The sequence below is a fragment of the Gavia stellata genome, chromosome 8, assembly GCF_030936135.1.
Source record: "Gavia stellata isolate bGavSte3 chromosome 8, bGavSte3.hap2, whole genome shotgun sequence".
Classification (NCBI taxonomy): Eukaryota; Metazoa; Chordata; class Aves; order Gaviiformes; family Gaviidae; genus Gavia; species Gavia stellata.
The window spans coordinates 30728938-30751357 of NC_082601.1; the positions used below are offsets into that span (position 1 = coordinate 30728938).

The following is a 22420-nucleotide window of genomic DNA, read 5'->3' on the forward strand; positions in this document are numbered from 1 at the left end:
TTTTTTTTTTTCTTTTAAACACCTGCACTGTAAGAATCAGTGGTGTGCATAGCACAAGTTCTCAAAACACAACTGGTGTCTCAGAACAGAAAATCCAGGGAATGAGACTTGTCTCTAGCTCCCGAGAAACAACAATGTTTATGGCAACTTAGACAATTGCTTAGAGGGGAAAAGCAGCTATTTTTAACTATTTTGCTTAGTGGCTGTACTTGAGGGAGGCTCCCGTTTCCTTTCTTCGTCTTATGTAGCAGCCATAACTAGTATTTCCTTTTCCCTCAGCTGCTTTTACAAAGTATCTGGGCTTGCAGCTTGCAACGATGCACTGTCTTCAATGCCGTCACAGGTTCAAAGCAAAAGCTGAATATTGCTTCCAAACCAACTTCTGCCCTGAAGGGCAGCAGGCAACTTTACCTTTGAATGCATCTATTTCTGTTCCACACAGAAATAGCAAGCCTGAATTAGGTAAGGCCCTGAACATGAACCAGCAGGCCACTCAGGGGATCCAGATTTAAGCTGCTGGTGTTTAATGCTGCTGGTGCTCCCACTAGCAAGCACAAAGGGGATGCAGATTGCACACAAACGTATTTTGATAGTGCTGCTTAAGCACTGCTACTTGGTGTGATCATTTGCACTTGAGACTATTTAACTCAAGCACAGGAATCTGTAGAGACAGACAGCACTATGTCAGCTCTTTTTGTCAGCTCTTGATAACCAAAGATTTGTCAGCTCTTGATAACCAAAACCAAGTATTTGGTGGATCATTAAAGAGTAATTGAAGAGCTTCTGTCTAGGAGTATCAGTGCTAAAGACCTAGTTAACTCTGACTCTAGTTTAATTCTGTTTATTTTAAAGCTATGAGAGGTTTATTGTCATTCGCTAAAACAAGTCTCCTGCACTCCTTAACAGAACTGGATAAACGCTACCACATGCCAGGTATGGGACAGGAGAGACGAACCCTTTTTCCTCAGACGAACCCTTTTTCCTCAGACGGAGACATTTGAGATGAGAACAGTCTTTGTATTCACATTTGTATACATTTTGTGAATAAAAACCGGAAGGATAGGAAGGGCAGAGCAAGCAAAGGCTACAGAAGTTCTAAACTAACTTCCAAAGCCTGATCTCATCAGTCTTGCACAATACAACTCTAAACACAAAGATGAGAATTCAAAACAATTCTAGCAGAACTAGAAGGAAAGGTATCCGCTGTCACACTAATGACTAGATACAGATCTCCAAGAGAGCATGATGATTTTCTTTTTGAACTGTCACGCCTCCCCCCCTCCCCCCCAGTGGCTGACAACACTGAGAATAATTTTGGATTTCTCTACACATAGTGAAAAAATGTACTACCAGCTTGCCTTTCAAAAGTCCTCAAACCCTCTAATAAAATGCACTATAGGAGAAACAGTTTGGAAATCTTTGGCATGAAACCCGTACATTCCCCAAGGACTGGACTAGCCCTTCACACAATTTTACCCTAACTGCCCTCCTCCCCAAATCCTAACCAAAGCTTCATATGATTCTTCCAAAAGCATTATTTAAATATATATCTGAAATCGCTTCCTTAATTACTCACTCAAGCTCATGCATGTTTAAAAGTTTAGATGAGCCACCTCTCATGGGCTATACTGAGTGAAGTTTATGTAGGCAATGACTGTCCTATATTGCCTCTTATCTCACCCCACTGCATTTCCCCCAGAACAAATTATACATTCACAGAAGATCTGTCAATCAAGATTCTCAGAGTTTGTGTTCTGCAAAACAATAAAAGTAGAAAAATAAAGAAGCCCTACTTTTAGAAAGCATACCAGAAGAGTCAGGGAAGCTAAGCATTCCTTTAGGGAAGAATAAACTCCAGTCTTTTGCACTTCCTTTATGCATCCCAGTTGATCTGAGCACTTATCAAAGATCTCTTTTTAGTAACATGATACAACTAATTTCATTAAAGCGAAGAAATGCATAAAACAGCAATGTTCAAGTTTAAACAAAAATGTCTTTTTACAATAACTGAAATAAGGGGACTAAGTGAAAATAAAGAAGAGAGACCATCAAGAAAGAAGCACACATGAAGAACCACCTCCAAATTGGGGGACATAGCATCCAAGGGGAAGAGAAAAGCAGGAAGGTCTGCATCTGCGAAAGTCTACTCTCTGCAAGAACTTGAAATTACCCCTTTTTCCACCAAATGAGGCAGAAGATCGTGCAGAGAAAAATACTTCATAAAAACCATCATAATTATGCACAAAGCAGCTGAATTAAGGGCAGACAGTTATAAATAATGACATTTTTTGGTTTTCTATGACTGATTTCATGTTTGTTTTTAATGCTTTGCTTTTAGGTAATTCTGGTTTTGCTAGTGAAAACAAAACTATAGAATTATGCTCATCCTCTGCTAAATACAACATTTGCAGCTTCCCTTCTTTAAGTGCATCTTTAAGATCCACTTGGATCTTAAACTGTGGAAGGATTATCATCTTCTGCTCAAGCAGAACAATTTACAAGCGAGAAGGAATGGCGTCCACAAAGCTAGGTAAGATAAAATATGAAATTACAGTGGGAATTTACTGTACATCAAATATTCTGCAGCAACCTTGCATGTGCATGCTCACAACTTCTTTCCAAGAGCTATCTTACACTTATTGCAGGTTAGGAGCATGCACACAGGCAATCAAAGCAAAGCAGTTGGCAAACTAGTTAAGTTTCCAACTGAACTATCCTGTTCCTTTACATCTCTTTGTTCATGAGTTCTTAACATTTTTCCTCTAGCTGTCAAGGTGCACCTCACTGCTTGTGCCTCCTACGCTATCAGGGGCATCTGCTACTCACTGTCCTCACATCACGAACAAAACTTGAAAATACCTCTCCCACACTTTCCTCAAGAGCTCCACCATTTTTCCCCTCAGCAGTCCTCCCCAACTGATTCTGATAGTGTCTACATAGAAATCAACCTAACAAATCCAGCACAACCAATTAAACTGGGCTCAGCTTGTGCTACATCACACTTTACCCTTGCATTTTGATATGCCTTAGTAGACACATCCCCTCTAAAAAAAAGGAAAAAAAAAAAGCCCTTTCGTTGGAAACTCTGTTTGAAAAAGTCAAAGCTCACTCAACTACTCTTCAATTAAAGGAGGGAGATGAGTCTTTAATAGTGTTTCTTAATACTTTTTGCTATAAAAGTGTACTTCAAACTTCCTCCCACCTCAACTAGATAACAAGCTTTTTCTTCAATCAAATATAATTAACTGTACAGCACTTCATTAAACCATTTCTTTCAAAAACCACCACTCCTATGAAATGAGAAGAAACCAACATTCTGCAATCCACATAGCATCCTTTCAAGTCAAGACCCTTAACTCTTCGGAAGAGTATTGCTGGTGATCGCACTGAGCTCTTGACTTGCCTTTCCGTGTGCTCACCACAGCACATTCTTTAGCTGCAAGGTCACTTTTAAGAAGGTGATTAGCCTTCCTTGTTTCGTACAGGATAAATGATGCTCTCGTGCCTGTCTAGACTGAAACTTGATGGAATGCAGTTACCTCTGCACCTTGGATTCCCACAGCTCACGGAAGTGAAGCAAGCCCTGGTGTTATCAATTAAGCACTGAAACTAACAGCTTTATGTAATTGCCACAAAGGAATTTACTATCACATTCCATTGCATATGTCACCCTCATTTGTTATTGTATATTTCAGCTAAAAGTAATAACTGTTTGTATGTGGCATTCCTAGATTATTTGAAACTATTTAATTGCAATTATATGTTCAAAGCACATGTCAGTAACATAAAGGTAAATTCATTACATGCTTACTCTAACCATCCTAAAAAGAATAATAAAACCAAGGGCGGAGAAGGATGGGCAAATCTAGGAGAAGAATCAAGACACAAATACGTTATCCTGTAATAACACTGGTAAACATCCAGCCAGGATGTCTAGTTTTATCCGGAGAAGCAAGGATATTGCAGTAGGCTTACTTCTCAGTGTTTCCCGATAGTCTCACTAAAATGCCTGATCTCCAAAATCTGTGTCAAGTTCAAAGAACTAACTGTAAATTTGTATAAATGAATAAAGTATTCAGAACACTGGAATACTAAAAACACTGGTGGGATTACACCAGCATCTTGTATAATAAGCATCTGAAAATAGAATATAACTGTACTGAACTTCATTGTCCCGAAGTGATTCTGGTTTTAAGCTTACAGCATGAACACAAAAATATGTGAAAAAAGCAATGTTGAGAGGCTCATAACTGGCATCACTTCAGCACAGAAAAGGAAAAGTGACTTATTTAAATTTCCATTTAAATACAGAACATTCACATAAATTTTCATTTTCCCCTCAGTAATTGGGTACAGAAGACAAGTTAACTGATACAGTAAGAAGTTCAGTATTTAGAATTATCTTGATTAACTTCAATTAGAAGCCTGGCTAAAGGCTGTTGACGTCTTTTATTTGTTTTTTATTTTGCATTACATGCATGAACATATTGCAGGAAGATTGGAAGTGATTTATAACAGCATCGTTAAATGTACATCAAATCTTGGTGTCTGAAAACGATAGATTTAACTACATTTTAAAATTTGAAGTTGTCAGAGAAGATACCACGTGCACAAAAATATATGAAACCTGCCACCAAAGAGGAGCCGTATCTCTTCTTGTTAGTAACAAAGCAATGTTAAAACATAGGTACTATTTGTAAAACTCCATAGCCATTCAATCACATAAATTAAGCCTTACCTAAGACACTGCACTGATTTTCACAAATATTTAAAACGATTTTATGGAAGATTAATCCTAACCAAATGCAAGGAGGTAAAGTCATAAAAAGGATTGAGATTCCATGCAAATGCTTATTTCAGTTAGTACAACTGTGGATTATTCCAGTTCCTTGTATAAAAATATGGTCAGTAAAGTTTTGCATTATTTTCCACATAAAAACACTTTTTTAAAAGTTAAAATTTTAGTTTTCATCTTTACACTCCCAGCAGTTCAAACAAAAACCTGTTGCTGCTATTTTGATGGGTATTAGCTACACACAGTGCAGTTCAGACACAATTCTGGATCTACTGGCAATTCCAGATGTTTTCTCACTCTGCTAGTGCAAGCTTCTATCTTTAACAGTACATACAGAAGGAGTAAGAGTGTAACACACACTGCCCTGTGTGCTACACACAGTTCACCATTCTTCCCAATTGGTCCCCCAATTTTTAATGAGAATCTTAATTAACTGTGGAGCTTTTTGACTTTTCTGCCTATCTTCTTCCCTCCTTACTGGATCAGCAACTCCGTTGACAGTTTTCTTTACACCACGTTAAAAGCCCATTCTTTATTCCTCTGCATGCCTTGTTATGTTCTCAGCTCAGCTCTTTTTTTTTCCCCTGCACACGGGAAAGGGAGAATAAAATATCCTTGCATTCTCACAGTGAAACCATGAAGTTATCTGAGTTATAATATTATTATCGTATCACTAGTCTTCCTTATTTTACATACCTTCTCCCCATTTTTAAAATTCATTTACTACATTGTGTCACATTTGGACTGCATATTCCTGTGCCCAAAGGCCACATCTTCAATTTTAAATAGCCTTATATGTCTGCATACAGACTAATAAAATAATAATTAGGGGTTTATTTGTTTTGCACACATTCTATTCCACTACTTCTTAAAATAAGGGAAGCTAAATTTGCTGACAGCTTCATTAATGGTACTACTTCTCTGACAGGAAACAATAAAAGCAAAGAAAGTCTCTCTATTTGCCATTTAAGATACTTCTAAGTTTGTACTAAAAAATTCAGGAAAAAATACGTACTAGATTTTAAATTCTTAGCTAAAACAATGTTAAACAACTGTGGCCAAATAATTGTGTTCTGCTGCAACAGCATTAACTACTACAGACTAAATTTAACTAAAATTTAATTAGGCCAGATTCATCTTAGTATAACTAAAAGAGAAATTATTTAACAGGTCCTGGTAGAATCTGGATGTAATTAATAAGTGTAAAGTTTACCAGTCACACAAAATAAGCTGTTTATAAGGACTTTTTGGAAATTAAGAACACCAAGCAAACAGCTAATTTGCTAATATTAAAATACTAGGGTTTAGCAGTGAAGCAAATTGGTATGCTTGAATTTTGGTAACATATTGAGTACATAAGGATATATACACATACAGACAGACACACACATACATGTATTACAAGTCATCTTCACTGTTACCTATGCAATACACACTAGAAATGGGGATTTTTGCATATGTTCTGTATTAAAAAGTTTACAGAGAGATCCAAATACTGCTGCAGTGGGCATGAGAAATTATTTACCCTAATTTAATCAGAAATAAACTATTTCCACATCTTTTTTATTTTTTTCACTCTTTTAGATTCATGGAGTCGTTCATCTCAGCCTGCAAAGCAGAGTAGGAATAGCACAGAACCCTGGAACAAGTTCTTCCACTTCTCAGCCGAGTCCTACTCAAATACCAGCAGCCAGCCCTGCAAGACAGGAGCGTGCGCCCTGACCTAGCGCTTGTCTCCTGTTACAGCTGGCAGAGCCCAGGCCTGGCTATTTCAGTCATGGCAGCTGCTCTGGCTACAGCTCCCGGGCCTGGGCCATTACAGCTAGAAATAAAGGAAAAGAACTTTAAACATGCAAACAGAAGAAACTGACACCGTGGTGGCATCCAGACGAACTTCATTATCCTCCTCTGATTGCAACTGAAATTATTTTAATACAGAAAGATTGTTCTTGGGCTAAGTGCCTGCTTTGCATATATATGGCGGTACCAAAGTGTAACTAAAAAAATAGGTGCTACTATTTTCCTACTAAAATCTTAGTTTTTCTCAGCTTACTATATTGGCTCCACTTATCATTCATATCTCAGACAGCCAACTATAATGAAAATTTATATTTAAGAACCAAGAATCATAAAAAACCCTAATCTTCAGCTAAGAAGGTCCCTTGCCTGCAAATAAACATAGAAAAATAATTTCTAGGGTTTAGCTTTTAAACAAATAAAAGGACTGGCAAAGTTCACAGCATACAGCACATATCTACAGTGTACAGTATGTCCGCACCAAGATTTTTGCAACTTAGAAGGTATAGCAACAGAAAACACCCCAACTAAATCAGCTTTACTGACTTCTCTCTGAAGGATAGCATCAGAAGGGAGGATTGATTTTCAAGTAGGTTCAACAACAAACTAACTACAACAGAACCACTCCATCACTAACAAAAGCAAACATTTTTTAGCAGTGGACAACTAAACATACCCCTGTAAGATCATTTAATACAATCATTACTATAGAAAATAGCTTGAACAGTAACATGACCCATTATTTTTCCTGGTATACATTTGTCAAGTTTAAGAAATCTCATAATAGCAAAGGACCATGGATTAGCTTAAATTCTTGGAAAACCTAATTAAGGTTCTCTAATAGGGATGGTCTAGAAGTTTTGTTCCGAGTGTCTGTACCCATGCTGCTTTGGTTGCAGAAATAAAATGTTCTATTTTTAACAGGAAACAAGCCAAACTGAGTAAGCCTGATAAGGCAAAAGCAAGAGCAGTAGAGCATGTTTAGTCAGTCGTTCTTGCCACTGAACTACGTTAAAGCTTCTCACACCAGGTGAACCTGACCTTTGTGACTTATGGAGAGGGAAGTGTACTTCACGCCAAGAATTATGAGCTTGGGAGATGACACTGCCAACACCTGATACTTTGATATTAATTAAGTGCTGCATCTCTAATGTATAAATTAAGCAGCCCAATTAACATACATGACCTATGATTATACTTTGTCATCTCATTAAAAAAAAAAAGCCTCTTACCCATATTTTCTTACACCCATCCTGCTTACAACTCAAAATAGAAAAAGTATATATAGTAGAACAAAGAGCACAAATGTAGTATCAGCTTTTGGCTAAACATAATAGTAGGAGCTGCTGTGCACCACTGCTAGCATTACCTAGCCCACTTGCTGGTAATAGTCAGTACAGCAGCTTGGAGGTTCACTGTACCACTAGCTGTGTCATTGTCTGCCATTTACTCCAACCCAGGTGACAGTACAAGCCTTTCCATTACTCCTGCTTAACACAAATAATAAAACTATTTTTCATGCACTTCACAGGTTCAAGCAAGCATAATAAGTTAAAAAACATTCAAAGGGACCACAGGAAAAGCGTTGAGTTATAGCACCATTGAAAAAATATCATAAGGAAGTTTAATGTGTGGGATATCTGAACTAAAGCTAAGTGTATACACAGGATAGTCAATTAAATCCAGTTTTGAAAGTGTGAAAAACAATGCATACCATAAACTACAAGTTACTCATACACATTGTGAAGTCATAAATGGATGACAGCCACTCAGTAAAGTGATTTGGGCATTGTTTTGGAAGTTTAGTTAAAAAAATTGCTTACTACATTGTCTCAGAAACACAAGTTTTTCCACAAGCTGCAGACTAATTGCCTATAAACATGCCCCTTCTCCCACACTTCTTACCCAACTCCCACCCCTCCCACAAAAAGGATCCCCAATTCTCCCCCAGATCTCCTAAGGCACGCTGAGTGAACCGAAGACAAAATATACTGTGCTTAGTCCAGGATGGTGTATGCACCAACATGCTTTTCAGCATCACTGCACTGACTGGGCAGACAGTTTTAAGCAAAGAGAATGACCTGGACTGAGTTCTGCTCCCCTTTCCCCTTGGAAACTTCCACCTTGGAACTGTCTCCTCTATTCAGTTCCTAATTTTCATGAAAACAGTAACAAATTAATCGCTAGAGACTTTCAGCATCTTTCACGTATGGTTGAAATTGGCCAGCAGATTCAGAAGTTAATGGTGGAGATGGAAGGGTTCACAGATGGCAATAACAGTCTTCTGTGTCCATAGTGCCTATTTTTCCCTCCCTCTCTCACCAAAATAAGAAACAAAAGAGGAAATACAAAGTACTGAGAGATGCAGAAAGTAGACACCTTTAGAGTTCAAAACAAAAAATGTGATTTGATGCAAACCCAAGAAGGCAATTGACAAATCTGACACACCCCAATGATTTGGAATAAAATGCCATCACCACCCAAAAACCTTGTGGTTTCCAGACTTTTGAGACTGAGGTAAAGGGAAGAGCGTAAAGGCATTATCTAAATTACTAGGTCTCTCATTCATTCTCACAAGAGAGAACAGAAATCTTCAAAACTGCTACCTACAACTACACTTTTTTTCTCTCCCCCAGCACAAAAACTTAATTCCACCACACAACTGCAGGCACCCACTCTCCAAACAAGTCTGGCAAATATAAGACACCATCTCTGTCTGGCTGTCTAATACGCCTTGGTTCTCATCCCACTGCAAACCAGATTGAATCCTTCATCCTTTCACATCTCGCCTGTCCTGCTAGCCTTTCCTCCTCCTGGTCACACACCCAGACTGACCTCTCCTATTGGATTCCACTCCTGCTGCTCAGCCCAGCTCCCAGCTCTGCAATTAACAGACCCCTTGAGTTGGGAGGGCACCATCAGAAATCAAAATTTTAGGAAGACCGTAAGTTTTCAAAACCAGTTTTTTAAAATTGCAAAAATTTCATTTTAAAGCATTGATAGTCAACTCAAGCTTCCCATCACAAATTACTGTAGCCAAGTTTGAGACACTAGGCTTCAACACATGAACTTATCAAGACTGATGTTCCCTGGCAACTGTCTGTGTGCGTACTCCACACTGCATGTTCAGATGGATTGCCACATATTAATTAAGGCATATCTTAAACAATATTGTATTAGAATAGAAGGGGAAAAAACCTACTACTGTTGCATTACAAAAAACATGATAATTAAGCACTGTAATAGGACAGACTACCTAGACAGGCTGTGAAATCCCTTTTCACTGGAGATTTTAGAGATGTAGACAAACATTGTTATCTGTACTTATGCAACCAGACCATGGAGGAAACAGAAGAAAAGTCACTTCCAGCCTTACACTTCTGTGAACTTATGTTTCAGAGGAAGAAAATAGAAAGAAAAAAAAAAAAAAATCAAACCAACCAATAAAAGAAACAAACAAAAAAACAGAAAATCAGTTTGAGTACTGAAATGTTGGTGTTTTGGAGAACAGTTCTTCTATTTCACTTATCTTTAAATTCAAAGTCAAGCAGTAAGCAGTTCCATTAAGTCTACAAAATTAATACTTGAAACTGCCTGTAAGCTATACACAGATTCCCGTCCTACCCAACATAAAGCATCACCAAGCCTGTTTTATTCAGGGCTTAAACATTTTGTTCCAAATGAAACCTTACACACCGCTTACACACAGCCCTGGCTGGGAAAGTTAGATTCTCCGCAGAAAATGACAGCACATGTTCATGGCACAGCCAGACTGAGTCCAAACACAACATAGCTCCAGTGACAGTAAGCCATGCACTCTATTGTTAGGAATAAAATATTTCTGAAGAACCTAACATACCGACTTTCTCATCCCTCTGATGAGAAAGGCAGAGGAAGGTGGTATCTGCCGAGGAAACAATGCCGCTGACTATACAGACTACTGAGAAATACTTTATGGAATATAAAAAGGCAGGGGGGACAACAATGTAGAAGTCAACAAATGATTTTTCAGAGAAGTTTGTAATAAATGCTAGAGACATGTCATCAAAACAACCACTTATACAAAGTTGACCATAAGAATAATTACAAGAAATACAGTTATGCCTCCCTCTTTGTCCAGGGTGAAGTGAGGTTTGCCTTCCTTCATCAGAGAAGGATAGGCACACAATTTAGCAAACCTTTTACACACGGTTCCTTTGAGGGTAAAACCACTCATACTGAAGTGAGGTATCCATGTCATGTCTCCGGGCTTGAAATTTGGGCTCCTTGGCCATCAGATGAGTGCAGCTTCCATTTCATCACAGGCTATGCCTACACCGCACAGTGCAGTACAGAAGTACTTAAGTTTGCTTAGGAACTGGAAGCAGCTTAGCTGAAATCTCACAGAGGTTCATACAGGCTGATTTACCTAATAGAAAAAAGGCTCTTCTCAGCAGGGTGAACAGCCCTGTGCAGAACCCTGTGCTTTCACAGCTACACTATTTCTTTACACAACTAGACAGTTAATGAAGCCCTCGTCTGGCGTACAGACTGCACTTGTACATGTGGCTATCCATCAAGCATACCAGTCGTGCCCCTCAAGCAAACAGCCTGTTTCCATCTGCTAGGCTATTATTTCTGAGACAGCTCCCAAGTCAAACAGAAAAATAAGTTTAATTTTTAGACTACATCTGAATGAGCCATAAACAATGGATATAGCTCTAGTAAAGAAGTAGAAATAGAGGTGCAGATAGGTTTAAAAAAACCTGTTTAATATACACGATACGTAGATTCAGTTACCAACTCAAAACACTGAATTGGAAGAAGCGAGTTGAAGAGCTAAAAGAGGCTTTTCCTCATGTCACACAATTCATATTTCAAACAAATTATGTTGAGACACTAAAGTAACTTTAACCGGCAAGACAGAATTGGATAAAGATGCTTCAGTTCACTTATTTAAATTAATAATTTAAATGATCATTAAAAAAAAATACTTCAATCTCTATCCAAATCCATTCACACTGAAAATTTGGCGGCCCTGTTAAACCACATAGATACAGACTTACGGAAAGACTCCCAAACGTAAAAGGATATTCTGTTTGCTTTAATTTTCACTTTGTACTTTCTGCAAATAATTTACACATTAGAAAATGGAATGCTGTCTACCCTGGATATGTATAAAGAAGGAAAAGTAGTTTAGTATTGCATATCACAGAAGGCAAGCAAGTGAAACGAGGAAAGATTAGATCTTTAATATCAGGTCCATACGAACACCCAAACAAAATTCTTTAGCAATATTGGGTAACAGCTAAAAGGTTCACCAACCACCTCTTCAGGCACAACCCTCACAATTAACGCATCCAAATTGTTTAAAATACAAGGGTGTACAAATATGTCTTATAGTTCTAAACAAAACACTTAGAAGGAGGTATTTCAAGTCGTTTAGGAAATAAAGAACAAAGTGGCCCAAACCATTTTTTTCCAATGTAACTTTTTAAACCCCTGAAATTTTTACCTAAGACTAGTATAGGCAAAAAGTCCTTACTGTAGCATTTCTCTTTACAAGGAGTAGTGTATGATTTAAATACAGTTACCAGGTACCCGTTAAGATCTGGATTTTATGGAGGAAGCCAGTAATATTTTCCCCCTAATAATCAGCAAATAATTCTGAATCTAGAGCTAGTTCTTTATTATATCTTTAATTACAAAGGTGAAGGAAGAACTACCTTCTTTCTTCATTCATATTCCAGATTATGAGTGTAACTGTCATCCGCAGCCCCACTGTAAGATTTTTTTTGTCATCTTCTTTATGCATCTTTACATCTTTCCTTTCCTGCCCATAGTAAGCCTAGGTCTTTGTGGAGCTCTCCCCAAGGAGGTCCAGATATTCTCCTCCAGACAGGAATTTACAAACCTGTTATGAAAACACTTTCCCTCTGATGTCATAATTTTGCATTTATAAACACTCAATTCTATACACGGCTGAGATACAGTATCCATTCACTAATCAGAAGTAAGAATTAATAGGTGTTTTCAAAGCTACAAAGGCAGCATTTTCACTCTGATGGGAGTGTACGGTTCATACTCTGGGGGAGGGGAAGAGAAGAAAGAGTGTTGGCTCTTTCATGAACATAAAAGGGCAGAATTACACATTAGTGTAGCTTCCCCATGTATAGACTTCTTTTTTCTGAAATGCAGTGTAAACTTAAAATCAACCATTAGTTACTTTAACTAAAGATCAAATCAGCCGTGTAGATACTTCTACAGAGGATTATGACCAAGGTTTTTTAAAATGTGGATTGTTAAAATTTCACAATTAATAAATAAATCACGATAGGAAAACAGGTTCCTATTCACAAAACAACCAAACAAGCTGGCATCATTAATACCCTTTTAAAAAGGCAAAATCAGAAATGAAATACTGAGAATGCTTTTGCCAGGTCAGGACCGAGGTGAATTGGCAAAACTGTGCAAATTGGCCTGTACCGCACCTGCCCAGCCCTGGGCCTGGTTCAAAGCCTTCTCCCTCACCAGGGCAGAGAAATGACCAACTCACTGAAGTTTTTACAAAGGGGAAAAAAGCCTACACTTTAAAAATCATATTTGAAAGAAAAGTTGAGATGCTGGGCATTCTTGATTCATACATGCTTTAATACCAAGACTTTTGACCTTCAGAAGTCCCTTCTTCCAGGAAAAAAAAAAAGAAGAAAAAAAAAAAAGGAAAACACTCCTCAGAAACTACCACAGAGAGACACTGCAGACAACAATCTAAAATAATGGCAGTCAAAGGTGAGGATGATATAGGCAACATCAACCTTTTCATTTAAGTTCCTGAAAGAGACCTCTTAGAAAGCAGAAGCGAGAAAAATCAGGGCCTATCCAGTCAAAGCAATGAAGAAACTGCCTAAACATGTATAATTTACAGGATTTTGCTAATAATGACACCAAGTATCCTCAGCTTCAACAAATAATTCAATTCTAACACCTCGCTGAAATGTATTATGGAAACTACCATCAGCTTGTTGGGTCATATCAGCAAGAGACAGCAGTTTTCTTACAAGGATTCATTTATGAATTACACACATCAGATTACAAAATAACACTAAAAAAAAAGCAAGCACTGCAAATTGGATCCCAATTGGTAAACAGACACCAAAGTCCTAGGAGTCTTCCAAAACTGCTGGAAAAGGCATACAGCAAGAAGAATTGCTACTAGTGCCTAACAAAGCTGGGTAACACTCAGAAGGCTCCAACATGCTAATCTGCCACCATGACAGAAAACCAAAGGATGCCAGACCAATACACATATCACGGCCAATCATCCTATGTATCTGACACTGAGCTTCCAAGCAAAATTAAAAACAGGTCTAGAGTGTCCACAGATACGAATAAGGATGCTCTTAACAGATAGGCTTCCAACTTCTTGTTAAAAAAAAAGAGAACTCTTCAAGATCTTTCAGCATTCCTCAACAGTGTTTTGTGTTCCTGTTCTATAATCACAAGTGACAACAGAAATAGCTAAATTTATGCTTCAGATCTCCCCTCCAAGAAAATAAAAATACATTACAGTAAGTCTGTTATAAAACTGCAGCACATGTTTAAGGCCCCTGAAAGCACCAATGCTGATAAAATTAAAAATGGCTGTGCCCAAAGATCCCACAGCAAAACAGGCACAGCTCTGCTGACAATTAAAATATATATTAAAAATTCCTGCATTACCTTACAAAGGGCGAGGTATGCAAAACAAAAAGATTATATATTTTTCCAAAATTGAAGTAAGTTATTAGACAAGAGAGGCAGATCTAGGCAAAGCACACATCTTGAATACAGGTCAAGTTCATTTACACAATAAAGCAGATTTTCGTCTCAGAGACGCTTAACGTATAGGGATTTGAAAACTTTATCAGGCTCCGCCGCTGAAATAGATGCACACCACTTTTTAAGGAGACACAGATGTGCCCAAATACCAGCGGACCCCACCCCCTTCCCTCTGCCAAAATGGCTAGTTCGTTACACCCACTGGCTACTTACCAGCCGCAGTGCTGAGCAGCAGGGTGGCACTGGAGAGCAAGAGCACCAGCACAAGGTGCTGCAGTGAGGCAGTCATACCTGGGGAAGCCAAGGATCGAGGCAGGAGGAGGAGGAAAAAAAAAAAAAAAAAAAAAACCGACGAGAGGAATTTCCTCCTTCTTTCGCACAGCCTTCCTCAACTCTCTCGGTTTACAATCCCGTCTGGAAGAGCAAATGGCAGATGAGAGGAGCCGTCTTCGCCCTCACTCCATTACACCCGCCTGCCGTCATGTCTCGGGGGTCGGCACGGCTCCGCGGACACGGGGGAAGCGCCTGCTTCTGCCTCCCAGCCCCGAGGCATCTCCCCCCGCCGAGGAACGGCGGCACGCTCCCGACTGAGCTGGGAACCAAGCTCACTTCCTACGCAGCTCCACGATATCGAAGAAACAGCCCGGTGGAGAAGGAAACATATCCAGACGCGAGCCCGCGTCTACTGCAGCGTCAGTCAGAGCAGCCGCCGGGGCACGGACAACGAGCTCTACGGGCTCACGGCAGAGCCGCGTCCCATCCCGTTAAAGGTCTCTGTCTTCTCGCCGCCCCTCCTCGCTGCCTCACGCGCCCGGGAAGGCGGCGGCGATCCCCTCAGTCCCTCCGCGGCGAGGCGCGACCCCCCCTGCTCTCACGGCGAGGGCTGCGCCTGCATCTCGACCCATCTGTCTCCCCCGCCGGGCGGGCTCCACCGCGCACCCCCGGCCCCCCGCCACAGAAGCGACGCCACCCCGGCAAAGGTGGGGCCCGGAGCGCGGGGCGGCGGGAGCCGAGGCCCCTCCTCGGCGGCTCCAGCTGCGAAAGCACCCGGCTCCCCTCCGCGGGCGAGAGCGCGGCGGAGGCCCTTCCCCGCGCCGGGGGAAGGCGCTCCCCCTCCTCCGCCTCCCTCCCCGAGTTTCCACAGCGCCAGGCAGCCCCCGGCCCGCCCGGCCTCCTCCCGCAGGTCTCCGCTCGCCGCCGGGGGCCGAGCGAGGCGCAGCTCGCCGGGGAACGGGCTCAGCGCCTCCGCGCTGCCAGCGCCTTCCCCCCGCCCGCGCTGGGCTCGCCGGCAAGGGGCAGCTCCGCCTCCTTCCCGTGCCCGCCGCCGGCTGCGGGCGGGAGCCGAGGGCCGGAGGTCCTCCGCCGCCCCGCCGCGGCTCGCGCCCCCTCCCGCCCAACGGCACCAACGGCTCTCCCGGCTCCAGACACAAAGGGGAGTCGCTCCAACTGCCAGTCTGGGCGCCCGGCCCGCCGCGCCGCGCCACGCCCCGCCCCGCACCGCCCAGGCCACGCCCCCCGCCCGCCGTCAGTGGCGGGGCCGCGCGCCGCCGCGCACCGCACCGCCCCGCCCCCTGCCCGCCGCGCCCCGACCATAGAGGTGGGCCTCCAGGTAGGTAGAGAAGGGCCCTCTCGGACAGAAGGCGGGGCGCTGCCCCACGCGCAGGCGGGCGGGGGGCATTGGGGCAACCAGCCCCGCCATGTTGTGGGAGGGGGCGGCCGGCGGGGAGGGCGGCTCGCCGGGCCGCCCCGGTCTCGGCTGGGCCGCTGGGTGCGGCGGTGAGGCAAAGGGCATCGTCAGGAGTAGGAGGGCTGGAGGGAAGGGGCGCCCGGGCCTCGCCCCGCCTGGCGCGGGTGAAGGCTCCCGACAGACCTCCCCGGGAAGGCCGCGGGTGGGAAGGGGCCTCCCCCGGGCAGCCTGCGGGAAAAACGTCTGCGAGCCCATCAGCGGGGAAGCGTGAGCTCAAGAAGCGCAAAACCCGCGCTTAACAGGTGTTTCGCAGGCTCTCAGGTTGAATCAGCATTGAACTCCAGGGCCTTCCTTTCAAAAACCCCGAAGCTTCTGCCTTGTCCTCTCTTTCAAGGCCCTGTTGTCACGGTCCCCGTTGCGCTCCACTAGAAGCACTGGCAGTACTACCTCCTCCTCTCTCCCTTGGTGAACCACCCCGGCATTGCAGGAGGTTCCCAAGCAAGTCCACCCAGCTCGTACAGCTTCAGCCACCTGATTCTCCCAAGCAAAACCATTATCTGCCTCTTAAAGAGATTTTACAGTTTCAAAACAATGATAAAGCGAACCCACTGAGCTGTTTGTATGCTTTAACCGTTGCTATATTGCACAGGACCAAAGAGATAATTGAGGCCAGCACCTGATGGGAGAACTGTGACTGGACTGTAGTGTCTGATATTCTGGCCTAGCAAGGCTCTTTCAAACAAGTTTTACTGGGTGTAGCATAGAAAAAGGTCTCCTGCGCACACAAGCCACCTTCGTATCCGGGCTTCTCCAAAGGGTTGATTATGAGAAACGCTTCCCTATGTCTGAGTTCCTACACCAGTTTCAAGAACAGGGTACAAGGAATAGGAACTCAAAAAGCCAATTGCACACCTCAAACTATGAAACGCTACTACATAAAATGGTGTGGTTGCACATCAGAGTTACGATTTTAATGATAATAAAAGGCTCCTGCATAACTCCATTCCTCATCACAAGCTGTAATAGGTGAAATAAGTGTAATCCAATTCTTGCATCATCAAGAGAATTATTAAATAAATTCTGATACGATTTTTATTGTTGGGATGCTTCAGCCAGAGACTTAGTTTGACATTCCTAGGGTCAAGCTGAGTTTGTGGCTGATACTTCTAAAAATGTTTTAGAAGTTTGTTCCAATATCTTTACTTCCAATCTAAGCAGATCTAACATGGATATTGGTGAAAGACAATAAAATATAGAACCCCAGATTGTAATTTGTATTGCCACTTTCCAGAACTGCAACCACGTTAACCACAGTATCCTTCCTGTTATTTGTGGAATGCGAACTGTCAAGAAATAACCTTTAGAAGCAAAAAAAAAAAAAAAACAAACCAACAAACAGAACAGTTTTACCTCCAAGAGAGGGAAAAAAAACCCTCAACACTGAGTATTTTTTGTGGGCCCAAAATCCAGTGTTCTTTTCTAGTTCAGCAAAGACACCGAACTGTACAACATACCTTCTGCCCAGCTGTACCTACCAATAAAAGCAGCACGATCTACTTTGTTCACAGAAAACAAGAACCTAACTGTGTGGGTTGCACAGCACTTTCACTGTTTAGATGGTAAAAGAAAATTACTGTAATTGTTTATGACGTGTATCAAAACCTGCTCAGCCTGAAGTAAATGACAGAAGTCTCGCTTGTTTTAATGGTTCTAGTTTTGGCTCATTAATTAATACTGCGAGGTCTTCTACACAAGAAATTGTACAAAATGCCTTAAAATACTTACTTTCCTTTTTTTCTCTCCACAAAATGGATTTTTGTTCTGTGTTTTCCTAGAAAGAACGAACAAGACACACTAAGCGGGTTTCACAAAAACCCAGACCTGATCAAGAAAACACCCTTGTGAAGGCCATGGGGCTGTGGATCCGCTTCGCCTGAGCTTATATCAGGTCCTTGGACTAATCTCCCAGACTTGCAATCCCAGCAGTTTGCAAGACTTTCTCCTCCTTCCCTACCCCTACCCTATTGTGAATTTTGCAAAAGATCTTCTGGCCAGGACCCTCCTAGCCTGGTGCACCTGCGGAGGCTGCGAAGGGTCCCCAGCCACGCACTGATGCCGGGTTGCAGAGCTGGAGCCGCTGCACCCCTGTTTCGCTGGAGCTGGCAGGGGCAAGGAGGGGCTGACCCCCGCTTCACCACACAGATGTAGGAAGTAATCGCTGCTGTCTAAGCACAGAAGCAGCTTCCTTTTCCCACGGTGGTGGGAGGAAACCAGAGATCTAAACTGTCACACTCAGACTCACTCATTGTTATGTGCTTGGACAAGAACATATTTATAATTCTTTCTATGATATTGTTTTATCTACAAGCTAGGATTTTCCTAGTCTAATATTCAGCAATGCCAAGTAAGACCCACAGAATAATACACAGGATAATGAAAACTTGCAGAGCTGCAGCACAGTAAATCCATGGTGCAGGTTCAGGTAAGGGTAGGGCGGAGACAAGAGAAAACCTATAAAACTTACCAAGATTTAAAGGAAAATATCTTGACTGAAGTGCTGTATTTTCACCAGGAAGAACTTCACCCAATGAAACAACAATATTGAACTTAATGGAGACAAGACTGTTAAAAACTAGAATGAGGAGGAAAGACCTTACTAAGTAGATCCTCTTCTGCAACTATGTTCACTGTTCTCACAATCAGGCAGAGGTAAGGCTGTGCCTGGAGGGTTGTCATGGGGCAGGGGGCAAAGAGGACAGCAGCCGAGGAGCTGGGGTATGGTGGCTGCAAGCTCCCCGAGATGTCAGTCTGATGTGCACCAAGTCCACAGCAGGGCACATGTGTCTTGCCCTTGGGAGCTTTGAACGACCAACCATATGCAGCACACGGGGCTGCCCCTATGCTTAAGTGAGACACTGAGATGAGAAATAAGGCTGATATGCATCTCAGATGTTTCCCCACTGTCGGTCATACTGATGCAGACGCAAACATGTTGATATCACTTGCAAATTCAGCACTACATAAGTGCAATTAAACATGTCCTTGTTAGCAGCATCTCCTTTAAGCAACGCGTGTTTATTTTTAATTACCCAGAATATGGAAAACTATGGAATACTCGCTTGGAAGCACAAAAAAAAAAAAAAAAAAAAATCAGTGAAAAATAAAATAAAGCACGAAGAAAACCAAAATAAATGACCAAACAATAGCTTGAGCCCTACTTCTTTTTAGAAAGTTTTCAGGCACTTTAGAAAGATTTCTCAGGATACGTTCACTGTTATCCAAGAGTTTTTCAGCACTGACACAACATAACTGTTATCATTGTTAGGACTCAGGGGACTGTTCTTTTTGACAGGGCCTTTCATGAAGTCAACAAATCAGTTTAAAACAAACCATAAATTATATTTGGCTGCCCATCAGCTTGGCCAGAATATTCTCTCAGTGCTGTCGTTAAGCGTTGGGGAAAGAGCATAATAACATGGCTGATGTTTAGCTTTTAGAAGATATTTTGTTCCTAATTTAAAAACAAAGCATCTCCATAGCATTGACTGTGATGCATAAACATATGTTAAAACAGCAATCAAGATGTTCACAGACTTTCCTACAAATAAACACCCCCATTCTGGATGCTAAGTAATAGCTTAATAAATAATGGATTTGGTATGGGTCTCCACCACGAATGCCTGCCATGCATTGCTAAATTAGGGATCTGTCAGCAAGATCATCTCCCCAATCTCGCCTCCTGTAACAGTACGTGGAGAGAGACGTGATTTCTGATAGCTAGGATCCAAGCCTTATATAGCTCTCTAGATTATTATTAACATCCTGAATTGCAGCCAGAATGAACTGAAAAGACAATACTGTCTACTTACAGTCTGCTGAGTTAGCAGCTAAAGCTTCAGCCAATGCAGCCAAACAAGTAATCACACGCAGATGTCGTTACCCTCGGAAGTATTCACTTACTTACTTTATATAGATTTTCCCATCAGTGTCAAATCCGGGGTGTCACACAGAGGCATTAACGCACCCCCCTAAGTCCCCTTGGAGTTAGAGGTCAGGATAGCGAGCATGGCTGTGGGAAGGCCATAGTTACAGGGAAGTGGGCACATGATATGCAGAAAGAAAAATGGTGAATCCTCTGGGAACTTCATAAGCAACCTGGACCAAGAAGTACCTTTCTTCGGCATGGACACATTTCCTTGGGAATAGGGAAAGGCACCCTGCCCTTCAGAGCCTTCCTGCAACCTACCAGCATTACTTTCACCTTGTCTGAACTATTGTCAGTTTCTGCTCCTTTTGCAGGACTTGGCTTCATTTTGGGAAAACAGGTTCCACAAAAGAGAGACAAAGAGATATCAAGCTGTGACTGATGCCCTGGAAAAGTCAATTCCTTTCTGTTCTTTCTGATAGGCAGGAAAAGCACTGTCCACGATGATCCGTCTGCCCTGCCAAGATGCGAGACTGGCAAAACCTCCTGTGGCATCACATCCCAGAGCAGTCTCATGCTCGCAGTTCTACCGACAGCCTCAAGGAAATGGTAAATCGAAATCCCTGCCTCAGAGGGAATTCATTTAGCCTCTAGTCCAGTTAAGTAATCTGTGCCAGACATTACTTCTGGCCTTTAGACTCATAAAAGTCCATCTGAAGGCTGTTAAGACTTCATTTTCTTTGTCTCTGAAGCACAGAAAAGAACACCAACTTTCAAGTCTTTGAAAATGAATAAACATTTGTGAGTATGAACTAGTAAGTGTTTTCAGACCTGGGTTTTTCTAACTCTACTGTGTTGCTGTGTGATCTACTACGAGATGAACCATACTCTGCAACGAAATCACAACAGTTTTTGATATCATCATCCTGTATTGGAAGAGAAATTTTGTGTCAGCTTTGTTTACCTTTGACAGTAGACTTTTAATTAATTTAATGCAAAAATTAATCATGCTACTTTTGTGGCAGTCCCTGGAAAGATTTATCTTGATATTAAACTTTTATGCTGGTCTTATAGTCCCTGGTTTTGGTATAACGAGTGGTTTCCTACGGGGAGCCCATAATTGCATGATCAAAGATGCAAGGGTCAAGCCTGAAAAAAAGGAGGTGGTGGGTGTGGGACAGGTAAGCTTTCGGTACTCAAGGAGAAGGAAGAGGAAGGTGTGCATCGTGGGATAAACACACAAAGGGAATAGTTTGTATCTAAAAGGATTAGCAGTGAAACAGTTAGTAGACATTTTTACGTTTCATAATACATGATATTTCCCTGTGATAATGAACTACCAACAATGTTCATAGCAGTTGCTGTCTTGTTTTGGAAATAACACTGCTTAGTCTGTGGAAACTTTATCTCTATTTTGGGGGTGGAGGTGAGAGAAACTTTCAAGCTAGCTCTGAGAAGCGCCTCCCACTTTGAATTAAGCCTGAAATTGTATGCTAAAGGCCCTTTACAGCTTGCCTGAATCTCTGGGCTTGTTCATCACAACATAAAAATGGGAAATTTGCTGCAGGGTGTTTATCAGTTCAAAACATCACTTATTCATTAAATCCAACAATGGACTTAGTCAGAAATAGAGATCCAGTGAGTTGTGTCGGAATCATCTGGTCCGTAGCAGAGGGGTATGTCATCACCACAGACCTGCAGGGTTTCATTCCTGAGAGCTACACGAGCCTTCTCACACTCATGACAGGCGGCTAGGAACAGAACTGATGGCATCTCCAACACACTCTCCTCCTACTGTTACCTTCCTTTTTCCTTCTGGTTTTGGGGTGTGGTTTTTTTGCTGTTGTTGTTTGGGGTTTTTTTTAATCACTCACTACACAAGCTATTTGGCAGTGCAAGCCAGGTTGGTTTTTAAAAGCCACTTTTTCCTTTTTGTTCTTTGATTTCTCACAGACTATTAGACCTAAAAATATTTCTCTAATCAGCACAATACTTCTAGCAGAAAGCTAAGAAAAATGCCCTTTTAGAACAAAAAGAAACCCTCTGATAAAGCCTTGGTGGAGCTGCACTCAATTTGCCATGGCGCATGTCTGGAGGAAGCAGCCTGTGTGCATGCTCATTGCTGGCCGTCCTTGAACTCCAGCTGCCAGCTTGACAAATGTCAGACGTTCATCTAAAGGAGAGAAGCAGTGTCTACAAAACACAGTTGCTACTTGTTATTTTAAATGACATATTTTAATGGCAAACCAGCCACGCATGCAACTGCTCCCCAAATGTGAGTGGTGGCACCATTTGCCCCAGATGATACCAGGCACTGGAGGTGGGAAGCCTCGGTGTTACTCCACTCCCCGGAGGACACATCATACCCCTTGAATGGCTCCAATATATTCCTTGCTGCCTGCCAAGCCTGGATGGCTGG

At 42.1% G+C, this 22420-nt stretch overlaps 1 protein-coding gene and 1 long non-coding RNA gene across 2 annotated transcripts in view; one reads left to right on the forward strand and one right to left on the reverse strand.

The window, feature by feature from the left end:
• Positions 1-14678, reverse strand: part of BMPR2 (bone morphogenetic protein receptor type 2) — a 103360-nt gene extending 88682 nt beyond the window's left edge. Inside the window, exon 1 of the mRNA XM_009809575.2 lies at positions 14603-14678. Coding sequence (XP_009807877.2) covers positions 14603-14678 — 76 coding nt within the window. The remainder of the gene's footprint in view (positions 1-14602) is intronic.
• A 1277-nt stretch (positions 14679-15955) lies between these two features.
• On the forward strand, positions 15956-20816 carry LOC132317420 (uncharacterized). Its single transcript, XR_009484078.1, has 3 exons — positions 15956-15998; positions 18649-18785; positions 20484-20816. It is a non-coding gene; the product is annotated as an uncharacterized LOC132317420 (long non-coding RNA).
• The last annotated feature ends 1604 nt before the right edge of the window (positions 20817-22420 follow it).